General features: G+C 37.1%; 1 protein-coding gene across 1 annotated transcript in view; it reads left to right on the plus strand.

The window, feature by feature from the left end:
- Positions 1-15,332, plus strand: part of MCM9 (minichromosome maintenance 9 homologous recombination repair factor) — a 77,189-nt gene that overhangs the window by 36,055 nt on the left and 25,802 nt on the right. The window contains exon 7 of the mRNA XM_007454910.1: positions 12,368-12,542. Within this exon, the coding sequence (XP_007454972.1) occupies positions 12,368-12,542 (175 nt within the window). The remainder of the gene's footprint in view (positions 1-12,367; positions 12,543-15,332) is intronic.

A 15,332-nucleotide genomic window follows, 5' to 3' on the forward strand; every position in this document is an offset into this window, starting at 1 on the left:
GCTACATCTGGAGGGAAAGGGAGAGCTTGTAACATGTTGAACTGTTTCTATTTACTAAGTAAGAGGGGTATAAAGGGATTTTTTTTTTTTGCTGCTGCTGCATAAACCATTTTTTTCCTTAAGTATTTTGAAATGAAACCATTAAACTTGGCTAATTAAATTCAGAGAGAAAATGATTTCTTAAGTATCATCTGTGCTAGAAGTTTTCTCTTAGTATGGTGTGGAGAATTTTTCAGTTATCATTCTTTGGGCATTGTTCATACCTAAGTAGTTTGCTTTTAATGACTTCTTCATCTGATGGTCTTTTGAAAATTAATATGGGACAGCTAATACCAGGCCTCCCCGCATTTAGGGAAAGTACTTAGAGTGGGGATCCCATTTTATCGTCAGTGGATTAGCAGTCATATATGACCTACTAGAAAAGGTTGCATCAAGCCCAGTTGCTTGTGTGCATTAGACTATAAGAGTGATACTGTGGCGACAGATGCAGATTGCGTTGAGTGATAAACTGTATTTTCTGTTCGCTGTTATTAGTGCTGGGCCTAACACCACCTCAGATAAAGTATAAATTGCTGTATGCTGTAAGACACACTGGACATATAAGATAAATAACCATTTGAAGTATAAAACATGACTCCCTTGAGAATGGTGTATGGAGTTTCCTGATTACTGCAGGCACACTTAAGAGGAGATTCTAATCCACTTGCTTTATAAAAATGACCTTATAAGCTTGGTAAAATCAAGTGCATTTTGAATCTAACCATAGGTGTGTCATAATAAGGTGCATCTTATCATAAGATTTGCTTCTGGTGGATATGCAGCATAAAGAATGAGAAGATTTACTGGATACTACAAGTTTGGCTTATTTTCTTTGAAATCTTTTGTTTAACATGTCATATATAACAGTGTTTATATTACTGTTAGTTCACTGGAAGCCCTATTAGTTCACTGGAAGCCACAGAATTGGCTCCAGGCCTTTCATATTGCCTTTCCCATCTTAACTCTCTTTGTTACTGCCCCTCAGAAATATTAAAGAGCCTTTGAGTATGCTCTCCAATAGTTTCCTCACCATTGACAGTGCTTTCTAGGAAAGGCCAAAGGGATTCTCAGACATACCCTCGCATATCTCTAAATTAACTGGCATGCCATAGGGGTGAAGATTGTAAAAGCATTATTCTGGTTTCAGAGGCAGTCTGTAAGATCTGTTGCTGAACAACTTTTTGGTGACCCTCAAACAGTTAACCATACTGCAACAGATGGCGCCATGAATGCTGTCATGTCTTAGGTACCCAAGGGGACCCACATGATGTTTGGAGGTCTACACGGAATGTAATCCCCAAATCACTTCTCTCTGTACAGACTGCTTGGGGGAAGGATGGCTGAAAAAGGATGCTTTGGCTCTTAAATGAACAAAGCCAAAATTAATGCCTAGGACAGAGATAAATGAACCTAGTTAGCTATTGTTATGGGCCGAATTGTGCCCTCCACCCCCAAATTCATATGTTGAAGCATTACTATGCCCCCAGTACCTCAGACTGTGATTGTATTTGGTGACAGGGCCTTTAAAGAGGTGGTTAAGTTAAAGTGAGTCCCTTAGGTTGGGCCCTAATCCATTCTAACTGACATCTGTATACGAGGAGGAAATTTGGACGTAAAAAGAGGCACCAAGGGCACTCATGCACAGGAGAAAGACCAGGTGAGGACACAGCAAGAAGGCGGCCATTTGTAAGTCAAATGAAACCAACCTTGCTGACACCTGATCTTTTATGTCTAACCTCTAGCACTGTGAGAAAATAGATTTCTGTTGTTTAAGCCACCCAGTCTGGTGTTTTGTTATGGCAGCCCTAGCCAACTAATGCAGGTGTAATTTTTCCTCCCAGAATTAAGTTTATTTGGTACTCTAAGTGTGTTTAATCCACGTACTGTCCATCTTTCAAGGGGCCATTTAGCCATGCCAGCAGGTCGTGGGGTGGGGTGGGGTGCTGTAGCTGTTCCTCAGAGGAAGTGCCTGCTGTAGGGCGTGCACACCTTAAATTCTGAGCAGACCAGATGCAACTCGCATCTGTGTCCCAAAGCTCATCCACAGAGGGCTCCTAAGTATCTTAAACTTGAAGTTAAATTGAGGTCACACACAAAACTAGATGAAGGAGTGACTTAAAATGTACTAGAATTAAATTGGATTAAGTTAAAATATACTGGATTAGGGACTTCCCTGGTGGCGCAGTGGTTAAGAATCCGTCTGCCAATACAGGGGACGTGGGTTCAAGCCCTGGTCCGGGAAGATCCCACATGCTGCGGAACAACTAAGTCCGTGCGCCACAACTACTGAGCCTGTGCTCTAGAGCCGGCGCTCCGCAACAAGGAAGGCCACCACAATGAGAAGCCAGTGCACTGAAGCAAAGAGTAGCCCCCGCTCGCCTCAACTAGAGATGAGCCTGGGTGCAGCAACAGAGACCCAGTGCAGCCAAAAATTAAAACTAAATAAATTAAAATATACTGGATTAAAATGTATTAGAGCTAAGAATTAAATCAAGTCTCAGACCCTACCTGCTGCAGAAGTTATCATAGGTATGGAAATGCTGACCTCTTGCCTTTGTTCAAATCCTAAATTTCACCTGGGGTAATTATATTATCACTGTGTTGAATTCTCCTTGAGAAGACATTTGCGTTATTGTCCCCATCTCTTAAAAAAATTCTCATGTAAGGCTTGTTGTAATATGATCTTTAGTTAGTTTAAAGGGCTCCCTATTCTTATTAGTTATAGGATGTCAAAATTTCACGATAGTTTTAAATGAAAATTTCTGTATGAATGTAGAACGTAGAAATTTGCTGCAGTTTACAGACACTTCTAGAAGGAATAACTCCTAGAGTAATGATTTTAATAATAATAACTCATTATATATATATAGAGAGAGTATTTATTATGTGAATTATTGTGCTAGGCTCTGCGGAATATTCAAAGACAAGAACGTATGTGGACATTATCCTCAAAGACCTTATGGTCCAGTAAGAAAGCTAACTATGTAATCAAGTCAGTATGGTACAGAATAGAAAGTGTTAGATGCAACTTTAACAGTAATGGTTAAAGTTCTATGGGAGGCAAAATATGGTACCACAATAAAGGCTGTGTGTGTGTGTATATATACGGTATACATACAGATATATGGTATATATGTATATACCTATGATGTTTTCTTTACTATTTGTAAAAAATTTTTAAATAACCTGTTTTTGAGCCTTGTAGCATGCTGGTATGGTAGGAAGGTAAGATATTATCATCTCCAGATAACAAATGAGGACACTGGTGCTCAGAAACCTGCTCCTTTAAGTGCTGACTTAGTGCTTCTCTGTTTTGTGTCCACTGTGTCGGATAATATTTAAAGTGGACTTTATGTGCAGAAAAGCAATTGGTATAATTTCCTGGAAGAACCCACAGGCTGGCAGACACTGTAGTAATGACTTGATGAATGAACTCTTGAGGAACAAAGCTCCGTGAATGAGGTTTGCCCCGTTACATACTGGGAGTGAGAGAAGGCTGCAGCCAAGGCAGAGCTGTGGGAGCCTCCCCATTGAGGCTGCAGATGCCAAGTCTCCTGTTGCAGGAGGAGTGATTGTGAGGTGGGGGAGGATAGATCCTGGAATGCATCATTACACTCTTAATAAGGTTTTTATGTTTGTTACATAAAGTATGTCCCCCTCCTCCATTCTCTGTAACAGTTTCACTGTTTTGTGTTCATTGCTACCCACCATTAGGTTACAAATTTGTTGAAGAGATAAGCTGTGTTTGGCCCCTTATCCATAGCTGGACTATACTGTTAAACACCTTTTGGATGGACTATACTGTTAAACATCTTTTGGATCGCTGTCAATATTAGTCAGCTTTCTGAAGCACCATAATCATGTTTCTTGTGGACAATCTGCTGATGTCAATATCATGGTATTGTTTCTGACCAGAAGAATATGGATGGAAATGCTTGACAATTATATTCTGTTTCTTTTTTTTTTTTTTTTGCGGTACGCGGGCCTCTCACTGTTGTGGCCTCTCCCGTTGCGGAGCACAGGCTCTGTACGCGCAGGCTCAGCGGCCATGGCTCACGGGCCCAGCCGCTCCGCGGCATGTGGGATTTTCCCGGACCGGGGCACGAACCCGCGTCCCCTGCATCGGCAGGCGGACTCTCAACCATTGCGCCACCAGCGAAGCCCTATATTCTGTGTCTTGTATCTAGTTTTTAACCATGTGTTCTTAGTCCTCTTATAAATGAAGCTCCTTCTAAACTCGTTTCCTTTTGAACTCAGTCTCTACTTGTAGTCCACTGTCCTTCATGTTTTACATTCTGTCCTTTTCTCTTTCACCCTCCACCTCTCCTGTTTGTCAGAGGCTCTCTCCTTTTCCTAGTACCAGGAAGCATTCAGTGGTAAGTAGAGAGGGGACTCAAGTCTTTAAAACATCTCTAGGCTAGACCACTGCTTGCACAAAGCCTCTGCTAAGCACAGCAGCTTTTTTAGTCGGTTACTATAGAGACAAATGACGTTAGATGGAGTCACGCTTGACGGAAGCTAGGCAAGTCAGCTTCCTGAGATTGGAGGCCTTTTATGCAGGGTTATTTAGAAAAGGTGGAAAACTAGCAAGGATAGGAAGTGGAAAGGTTTCACAATGAAATGATAGCTAATTAATTGGTAGATCTTGTTGGTAGAATTTGTGCCCGTTAAGGCCTTGAATTCAGCATGCAAAGAATCTATCTCCAAATAGCCCCGGTATGATTACAGAGTGATTTTTTTTTTAATAACAGATATATTGCTATCAACATTTGTATACAGATTTTTGTGGGGGACACATGTTTTCATTTTTCTGGGTATATGCTTAAGAGTGAAGTTGTTGGATCATATGGTAACGAGAAGCTACTAGACTGTTTTCCAGAGTGGCTGCACCATTTCACATTCCCACCAACAGTGTATAAGCTTTCCAATTTCTCCACATCCTCACCAACACTTGTTACTGTGTCTTTCTGATTATACCTGTGGGTGCTGTGAGAAGTCGTTCTCACTGTGGTTTTGATTTACATTTCCCTGGTGGCTAAAGATGTTGAGCATTTTCCATTTGCTTATCGGCCATTTGTATATCTTCTGTAGAGAAATGTCTTTTCAGCTCCTTTAGCCATCTAAAAAATTGGGTTATTTGTCTTTTTTATGGTTAGATTGTGAGTTATTTATATATTCTAAATATATATAGAATATATAGTCTCTGATAAGAGACTTGTATTTACCAGGTTTGCAAAATTTTTCTCCTGTAGTGTAGCTTATCTTTTCATTTTCTTGGGGGTGTCTTTTGCATCACAAAAGCTTTTAATTTTGATGAAGTCCAATGTGGTTAATGGCATAACGATATAGACCAACAGGACAGAGTTGATTGTCCAGAAATAAACCCATACATTTATGGTCAGTTCATTTTTGATAAGGGTTCCAATTCATTAGGGAAAAAATCGTCTTTTCAGAAGTTACTGCTGGGAAATTGGACATCCACATGCAAAAATATAAATTTGGATCCCTGTTCACACCATATGCAAAAAATAATTCAAACTGGCTCAAAGACATCAACGTAAGGTGCTAAAAGTATAAAACTCTTAGAAGAAAACACAGGCATCAATCTTCTGGCCCTTGATTAGGCAGTATTTTTGAGAGATGATAAAAAGCACAAGCAAAAAAAGTCTGAATATGAGGTGTTTTTCATTTATGTCATTTTAAATTTCTTTCAACAACATTCTGTACTTTTCACAGTATAAGTTTTATATACTTCTTTTGTTAAATTCATTCCTAAGTATTTTATTCTTTTTGATGCTTTGTAAATGGAATTACTTTCTTAATTATATTTTCATATTCTTCATTGCAAATATATAGAGATACAATGGAGTTTTAAAAATTGATTTTGTATCCTTCAACCTTGATGAACTCATTTGTTAGTTGTAGTTTTTAGTGGTTTCTTAGGATTTTCTATATGTAAGTTCATGTCATCTGCAAACAGGGGTAGTTTTACTTCTCCCTTTCCCTTCTGGATGTCTGTTATTTCATTTTTTTGCCTAATTGCCCTTCCTAGAACCTCCAGTACAGTGTTGAATAGGAGTAGTGAGAGTGAACATCCCTGTCTTGTTTCTGATCTTAACAGGGAAGCATTCAGTCTTACATCAAGAATGATGTTAGTTCTGGGTTTACCAGGTTGAAGAAGTTCTCTTCTGTTCCTGGTTTGAGTGTTTTTTCATGAAGGGTGGTTGAATTTTGTCAAGTGCTTTTCCTGCCTCTATTGAGATGATCATATGCCTTTTGTCCCTAATTTTATTAATATGAGGATATTACATTAATTGATTTCCAGATGTTATACCACCAATCTTGGATTCCTGAGATAAATCTCACTGGGTTATGGTTATATAGTCCTTTTTATATATTGCTGGATTTGGTTTGCTAGTATTTTGTTGAGGATTTTCGTATATGTAGTCATAAGAGATATTGGTCTTTACTTTGACTTTTGGTGTATGGGTAATACTGTTCTCACAGAGAACGAGTTAGGAAGTATTTCCTCCTTTTCTACTTCTAAAGATGAGTTTGTGAAGGATTCATATTTGATTCTTTTAATGTTTGGTAGAATTCACCAATGAGGCCATCTGTGTATGTTTTTCTCTTTGTGGGTAGTTTTTAAATTACTAATTCAATCCCTACTTATTATAGGTCTGTTCAGATTTTCCTTTTCTTCTTGAGTCAGTTTTGGTAGTGTCTTTTTAGAGTTTTGTCAGTTTCATCTAAATTATCTAATTAGTTGATATACAGTTATTGTTGTGTCCCTTTGTAATAATACTTTTTATTTCTGTAAAGTCATTAATAATGTCCCGTCTTTTTGATTCCTGATTTTAGTAATTTTATTCTTCTCTCTCTTTTTGGCTTGGTCAGTGTAGCTAAAATTTGTCAATTTTTGGATTCATTTATTTTCTCTATTGTTTTTATATCTCTGTTTCAGTAGTTTCTGTTATATATTATTTCCTTCCTTCCGCTTGCTTTGGGTTTAGTTTGCTCTGCTTTATTTCCAGTGTCTTAAGGTGGCAGCATAGATTGTTGATTTGAGATCTATCTTCTTTTTTAATGTAGATGTTTGTAGCTATAAGTTACTCTCTAAGCACTGCTTTAGCTGCATCCCATTGGTTGTGGTATGTTGTATCTTCATTTTCTTTCATCTCGGTGTTTTCTAATTTTGCATTGTTCAGCCACCTATTTACTGCATAAATACCTTTCTACACTATCTCTGATAACTGGACTTTCCACTTTTACTTAAAGATTACTTTGACGAAAAGTTTATTCCTTTACAAAGTAGCTCATTCCTTTTTAAACACCTCAAGGTTTCCAGTAGTTCCCTGTAAAATTCTGCACGTTGGTCTCAGTTATTTCTTTTGAAGCCACCCCAAATTAGCCTAATTTCTCTTCCATAGGATAGTTCTCTAAATATGTAATAATTATTACTTTCTCTTCTCTAAATCTTTGTTTCAGGCTAATCATAGCCTATGCAGTAAACTATATTTTAAGTGGCATTATTTCCATGTCCTTCGTTATTTGTTTACTTTCTTTTTTATTAGTATTTCTTTTAAAATTTGATGTCTCAATGTAGATATTAATACTGTACATCAGGAGTCAGCAACTTTTTTCTGTAAAGGGCCAGATATAAATATTTTAGATTTTTGAGGGCCATTCAATGTCTGTCACAACTACTTGACTCTGCCATTGTTGTGTGAAAACAGCCATAGATGATATGTAAATGATGAGCATGACTGTATTCCAGAAAACAATTTTTACAAAAACAGGTGGTTGGGCCAGATTTTGCCCACAGATCATAGTTTGCTGACTCCTGCTCTGGATGTTATCTAACCAGTGCAGAACTTAGTGTGATTTTATCTTTACTTCTGAATGCTAGTCTTGCCTTAATGTATTTCTTAGATTCTATTGAAATATTCTGAGGGGAAGTTGAATATAGTTCTCATTTATGCTCCTCTATAGGTAAGGTGTTTTTCCCCCCCTCTGGCTTTTTTCAGGACTTTTTTCTTTGCCTTTGATTTTCTAAAGTTTAAATCATATGCATAGGTATGGTTTCTTTAGTATTTTTCCTGCTTTATAGTCTCTGAGTTTTCTGGATCCATGGTTTGGTGTCTGACATTAATTTTGGGAATTTCTCATTATTGCTTCAAATACTGCTTCTGTTCCTTCTCTCTTTCTTCTTCTGGTATTCCCATTACATACACTGCATGTATGTTATACCTTTTGTAGTTGTTCCATAGTTCTTGGATATTCTGTTCTGATATTTTCCATGTTTTTCTCTTTACTTTTCAGTTTTGGAAATTTCTACTGAGTATCCTTATTCTCAGAGATTCTTTCCGTAGCCATGTCCCCTCTACAAGTGAGCCCATCAAAGGCATTCTTCATCTCTAGTGATTTTGATCTCTAGAATTTCGTTTTTATTTTTTCTTAGACTTTTAATCTCTCTGTTTACAATGTCAGAGACAAATTGTTGATATTCAATGTGAGAACCTGGTAGAGCTCTTGGAGGTGAAACTCACAGAAGTGTGTGTACCCACCCCCTCCATGACTGGGTTCCTAAGGAATTTTTAATTCTCAGAGTTGTCCACAAGGAGGCTCCAGCAATTTGTCAGTTACAGTTCAGGGTTTCCTGTCCCAGTGCTGGTGCCGGTAGAGGATTCTGTACTGGTAAGTTATAATTCTCTGTCTTTCCAATTTTGGGGGCAGCAGTTTGCCCTGTGAGCTCATTTTTTTTGATGGATCTTAGAACAATTGTTGATTTTTCAGTTTGTTTAGGTTTTCACTTTTTAGGATGGATTAGCAACTTCTAAGCTCTTTAAGTGCTGCACCAGAAACCAGAGGAGCTCACATAGCTTTTTTCCTATGTTTTCTTCTATAAGTTTTACATTTTTCATTTAGGTCTTTAATTCATTATGTATTTTTGTATTAAATGTGAGGTATGGAGAAATAGTGATTTTTTTCTGTTTGCATAAGGTTATCCAGTTATTACAGCACCATTTGTGGAACAGATTATCCTTGCTCCATCGAATTGCTTTTTCATTTTTATCAAAAATTACTTGACCATATATTTGTGGGCCTATGTTTGGACTCTTATTCTGTTTCATTATTCTGTCTGTCTATATCTTTTCTCCAATACCACACAAAATTGATTACTTCAGCTTTGTAGTAAATCTGGAAATTGGGTCGTGTGAGACCTCCTAGTTTCTTTTCTGGTTTGATTCTTCTATTTCCTTTGCTTCTCCATTTAAATTTTAGAATCACCTTGTCAATTTCTATAACAAGAAAGATCCCACTAGGATTTTGTTTGGACCTGCATTGAATCTATAGAGCAGTTTGGGGAAACATCTTAAAAGTACTGAGTTTTCAGTTCATTCCATGAACATGGAGTATCTCTTGATTTGATTACATCATCTTTGATTTCCTTTATCAATGTTTTGTAGTTTTTGCACACAGATCTTGTACATCTTTTTTAAGATTTATAACCAAGTATTCATATTTGGGGGTAATATTATAAATATATTATTTTAAAATTGCAATTTCTAATTGTTTTTTCCTAATATATAGAAAGATAGTTGGTTTTTGTATATTGACTTGCACCCTGCAACATTGCTACACTTACTTATTAATTTTAGTATTTTTTTTGTAGATTAGCTGGAATTTTCTATGTAATCATTTTCTGCAAATATGAACAATTTTAATTTTTCCTTTTCAATCTGTACATTGTTTATTTCTTTTCCTTGTTTTATTTCGCTGGCTAGAAGCCCCAGTATGATTTTGAATAAGAGTGATGAGAGCTGATCTCCATGCCATGTTCTGATCTTGGGGGTAAGCATTCAGTCTTTTATCATTAAGTATGTTAGCTGCAGGATTTTTGTAAATACCCTTTTTCAGATTGAGGAAGTTCCCTCTGTTCTCTAGTTTTCTGAGAGATTTATTCTTTTCTTTTTAATCGTGAATGATGGTTGAGTTTTATCAAGTGTTTTTTCTGTATCTGTTGAGGTTTGCTTTTTCTTCCTTAGTTTGTTGATACGATGAATTGCAGTGATTAATAGTTGAATGTTGAATTAGCCTTGCATTCTCAAGGTAAACTTCATTGAGTTATGATCTGTTATCATTTTATGTATTGTTTGATTTTTATTTTTTCAGGGTTTTTTGCATCTATATTAATGAGGGGTACTGGTGTGTAGTTTTAGTATATCTATCTGTTTTGGGTATCATGATTATGCTGGCTTCATTAAATGAGTTAGGAAGTGTTCCTTGTTTCTCTGTATTTTTGAAAGCTTTGGTGTAATCGGTATTATTCCATAAATGTTTGGTAGGTTTAACCATGAAGTCATCTCAGCCTGTAGGTTTCTGTTTTGCATCGTCTTTAACTATAGAATCAATTTTCAGAGTAGATGCAGGATTTTGCAAGTTATCTATTCCTTTTTAGGTAAACTTTGGCAGTTTATATATTTCGAAGAATTTGACCATTTCACCTCTAAGCTAGGACATAGAGTCATTCATTGTATTTCCTTAGGGCCTATAGTGATTCCCCTCTTTCATTCCTGATATTTATAACTTGTGTCTCCTCCTTTTTTTTTCCTTGATCAGTCTAGCCAGAGGTTTATCAATTTTTATCAACAGTAGTTATTATAATTACTCATTGTGCTCCTTTTAAAGAGCTTTATTTATATTCTATTTGAAAATCTGAGAATCTGTTAAGTATTTTCTATTGTTATCCTTTTTTTATAGATAAATAAACTGAGGCCTGGATATACGGGCATACCTCAGAGATACTGCAGGTTCAGTGCCAGACCACTGCAATAAAGCAAGTCACATGAATTTTTTGGTTTCCCAATGATATAAAAGTTATGTTTACACTATGCTGTAGTCCATTAGGTCTGCAATAGCATTATATCTAAAAAAAAGTGCATACCTTAATTAAAAAATAGTTTATTGCTAGAAAATGCAGACCATCATCTGAGCCTTCAGTAAGTCTAATCTTTTTGCTGGTGGAGGGTCTTGTCTCTATGCTGATGCTGCTGACTGATGAGGGTGGTGGTTGCTGAAGGTTGGGGTGGCCACGGCAGTTTCTTAAAATAAGACACCAGGGAAGTTTGCCACATCGGCGGCTCTTCCTCTCAGGATTTCTCTGTAGCATGCGACAATATTTGGTAGCATTTTGCCCACAGTAGAACTTCTTTCAAAATTGGAGTCAGTTCTCTCAAATCCTGTTGCTGCTTTATCAGCTAAGTTTCTGTAATATTCTAAATCCTTTGCTGTCATTTCAATAATCTGCATAGCATCTTCAGTAGCAGTAGATTCCATCTCGAGAAACCACTTTCTTTGCCCATTCATAAGAAGCAACTCCTCAAAACGTTTTATCGTGAGATTGTAGCAATTCAGTCACATCCTCAGGCTCCACCTCTAATTCTGGTTCTCTGACTATTTCCACCACACCTGCAGTTACAGTAGTAACAGGAAAGATCACCGATCACAGATCACCACAAGAAATGCAATAATCATGAAGAAGTTGGAAGAATTGCGATAATTACCAAAATGTGACACAGAGACATGAAGTAAGCAAATGCTGTTGGAAAAATGGCACCAGTAGACTTGCTCTACTCAGGGTTACCACACACCTTCAATTTGTAAAAAACACAGTATCTGTGAAGTGCAGTGAAGCACAGCTCCATAAAACAAGGTATGCCTGTATTAGGAAACTTGTCTATAATATGACAGCCAGAATGGCAGATCCAAGGTTCAAATCCAAGTCTAGGTGGCTCCAGAGCCTTTGCTTTTGACCAGCTCTGCTTTATTAACTGGTATAAAGGATGACTCAAAATCTGATAATACTTATGAAGGGAATCCTCTCCTTCACACTGTGACTGGCAGCAAACGGTTCATTTTCATCATTGGACTGCAGTACCTACTGTTCTCGGTCTTTGGACTCTTCTCTGTAAACAGCATATAGTTCAACACTTATTGTCGTAAGATCTCTGGAGATCTGTTTGCTCCATCTAAAAGTTTAGACTGCTCAGTGAGCGTACCTACCAAGGAGAGACAGAAAATTTGGGGACTTCTGTCTGCCACAAAATACTCAATAACACATATTAGATTTTCAGAACATAGAATCTCCCGAGATCTTCCAGTGAATGGATACCTGAAGTAGCTGTCCTGATGCCATCTGTTGTTGGTAGAAATTAAAGCCTTGACTCTATCCCCTTCCCTTTAAAATATAGGAATTTATTTACCTTCATAGTTATAAGATATGCTTTCGAAAATAAAAGCTAACATAGCTTGCTTGTTTCCTTAGGTCTGACGGTAACTGCTGTAAAAGACTCAGGAGAATGGAATTTGGAGGCTGGGGCTTTAGTCCTTGCAGATGCAGGCCTTTGCTGTATTGATGAGTTTAATAGCCTCAAAGAGCATGACAGAACCAGTATCCACGAAGCAATGGAGCAACAAACCATAAGTGTTGCTAAGGCTGGGTAAGAGTTTCTTTTCTTTAAAATGTATGGGAATAGTGAGATTAGTTAATATATGACTATGGGAAAATGTGAACCATATTGAACTGCAAGGTATGTTTGGTCCTCTAAGAGATTATCAATTGTCACCGTTCAACACACATTAGTCTTCCCATGGAGATACGTGAAGAAGTAAAAATGAGGTGTTGAGAAAAAGTAAGGTAAGGCTAAAGTATAAATGTAAGTTGACTTAATTCTTGCAGGGAACTTATGAAGAGCTTTCAATGCAGCATTCAACTCGTCCTCTCATTTAGTAATTGTGTGTCTACTCTGGGCATAGTACTATGTTAGGAATTTTGAAAGATTCGAAAAGAAAAAAAATGTAATTTCTGCTTTCGATGGCATTCTCCTTATATATCCTAATGGAAGGTTTATCACTGCATATAGAAACCTAAATAATATATATTAGCATAAGATGAAGTACCTACTGTGACTCAAGGAGACTCAGAGGTTCAGGTATGTGAGTCTCTGGCTGCACGTGACCAATGAGGAGGAAACTCTGCCCCACACCGCCACACGAAGCACAGGGTAATGACAGCTCAGCATAGAAAGAATTTGAAGTCTGTACTGCACTAAGCGTAAAGATCACAACAGCAGTGCCAATCCCCAGACTAACTGTGATGGTCTTGCACTCTACCTGAAGTGGTGTGGTATTATTTGAAGGTAGACTGTAACCAATTAAAGATGTAAATGCTAGAACGACCACTAGAAAATAAGAGACAAAACTAAAACCAATATGTAAGTTGTGGAGGTAAAATGATATCATAAATAATCCAAAAGAAGGCAGGAAGAGAAGAAAAAGGGAACAAAGAATAGATGAGACAAAGAGAATATAATTAGCAAGATGATAGATTTATTTATTTATGTATTTAGATATTTGGACTACATCAACATTTAAAACTTCGGAGCATCAAAGGATGCAACGGAGTGAAAAATTAACATGTGGAATCAGAGAAAATATTTGCAAATAATGTATCTGAAAAGGAGTTAATAGCCAGAATATATAAAGAACTCCTACAGCTCAGCAACACAAAATAATCAAGTTAAAAACTGGGCAAAGAACTTGAATACACATTTATCCAAAGATGATACACAAATGGCCAGCAAGCACATGAAAAGATGCTTAGCATCACTAATCACTAGGAAAATGCAAATCAAACACAGTGAGATATCACCACACAAATGTAAGGAGGCTACCATAAAACAAACAAACAAACAAACAAAAAGGAAAGAACAAGTGTTTGTGAGGGTGGGGAGCAATTGGAGCACCTGGAATCCTTGTGGATTATTGGAAATATAAAATATAAAATGATGCAGCCACTATGGAAAACAGTTTTGCAGTTCAGTTTCAGTTTTGCAAGATGAAGTGCTGGAGACTGGTCACACAACAATCTGAACACATTTAACACTATTGCATGTACACTTAGAAATGGTTAAGATGGTGAATTTTATGATATGCATTTTTACCACAATAAAAAATAATATACAAATTTGAAAAAATATAACCCATTCACATTGTTGTACAACCATTTATGTACTTTTCAAAAGAGTTTTCTAGGCAATAGGAAAGTGAGGGTGAGAAGATACTTATGACTCTCCAAACTTACTTACTTCATTTGTATGTGAAGGTGTTCACAGGGACTCCTTGTGTTTATGAACTCAGTTGATTCTCCAAAATAGTTTCAGAATTATTACCCCAACACCATTGCCAATAACACCAACCACAAAGAAACTAAGTAATATCTAAGCCTTCTTTTCAGTTCTTTTTGGGTTTAGAGTATATTCCACTAAGGTTATATATGGTCAGAGTGCATGTTCTAAAGTTATTTGAATTAATTCTTTTCTTTGTGTGGTCATATTACTGATTTGGTATAGTTAGGAAACAGGTCTTTAAACCTATGCTTTTGTACACTTTTAGAGTTTGCCTTTTGATTAATTTTGTTTTCTGAATTTGTAAAACATATTTCAAAAGTCAAAACTATTATACCAAAGAAGTTACACTCATATCCCTTCACCTTCCATTCTGTTTTCTCCTATCCCTTTCATAAACCTTGGTTTCTGATTTATCCTTCCTATGTTCCTTGTTTTAGCAAAAATAGTCAAAAACACACGTGTGGGTATTTGTGCACACTCGCATGTGCACCTCTCCACTTTCTTATGCAAAAGATAGCATAATATATATGCTCTTTGGCACTGTTTTAATGGTATCCTATAATTATTATATGTAGTGTTCTCATTATCATTTTTTATATGTTTTTTATAAATTCTGCAGTTTTGGTTTGTACATCCCCTTTCTCTCAAGGTTTTTTTTTTGTTTGTTTGTTTTTTGTGGTACGTGAGCCTCTCACTGTTGTGGCCTCTCCCGTTGTGGAGCACAGGCTCCGGGTGCACAGGCTCAGTGGCCATGGCTCATGGGCCCAGCCACTCCGTGGCATATGGGATCTTCCCAGACCGGGGCACGAACCCGTGTCCCCTGCATCGGCAGGCGGACTCTCAACCACTGCGCCACCAGGGAAGTCCCTCAAGGTTTGTTTTAAAGAGTTAAAACCTCCAGGTAGAAGGACCTTTTGAAAATTATTTGTTTTTCAATGGTGCTATTCATTTCTGGTTTTATTGCATTGTGGTCAGAGAATGTTGTTTGTATTATTTCTACTTTAAGGAACTTCATGAGTTTTTTTTCTTTGTGGCCTCATGTTAGAACAATTTCATGACTGGCCCATCTTTGCTTAAGAAGTTATATTCTTTATAATCAGG

This window comes from Lipotes vexillifer, unplaced genomic scaffold (assembly GCF_000442215.2).
Source record: "Lipotes vexillifer unplaced genomic scaffold, Lipotes_vexillifer_v1.1 scaffold58, whole genome shotgun sequence".
Classification (NCBI taxonomy): Eukaryota; Metazoa; Chordata; class Mammalia; order Artiodactyla; family Lipotidae; genus Lipotes; species Lipotes vexillifer.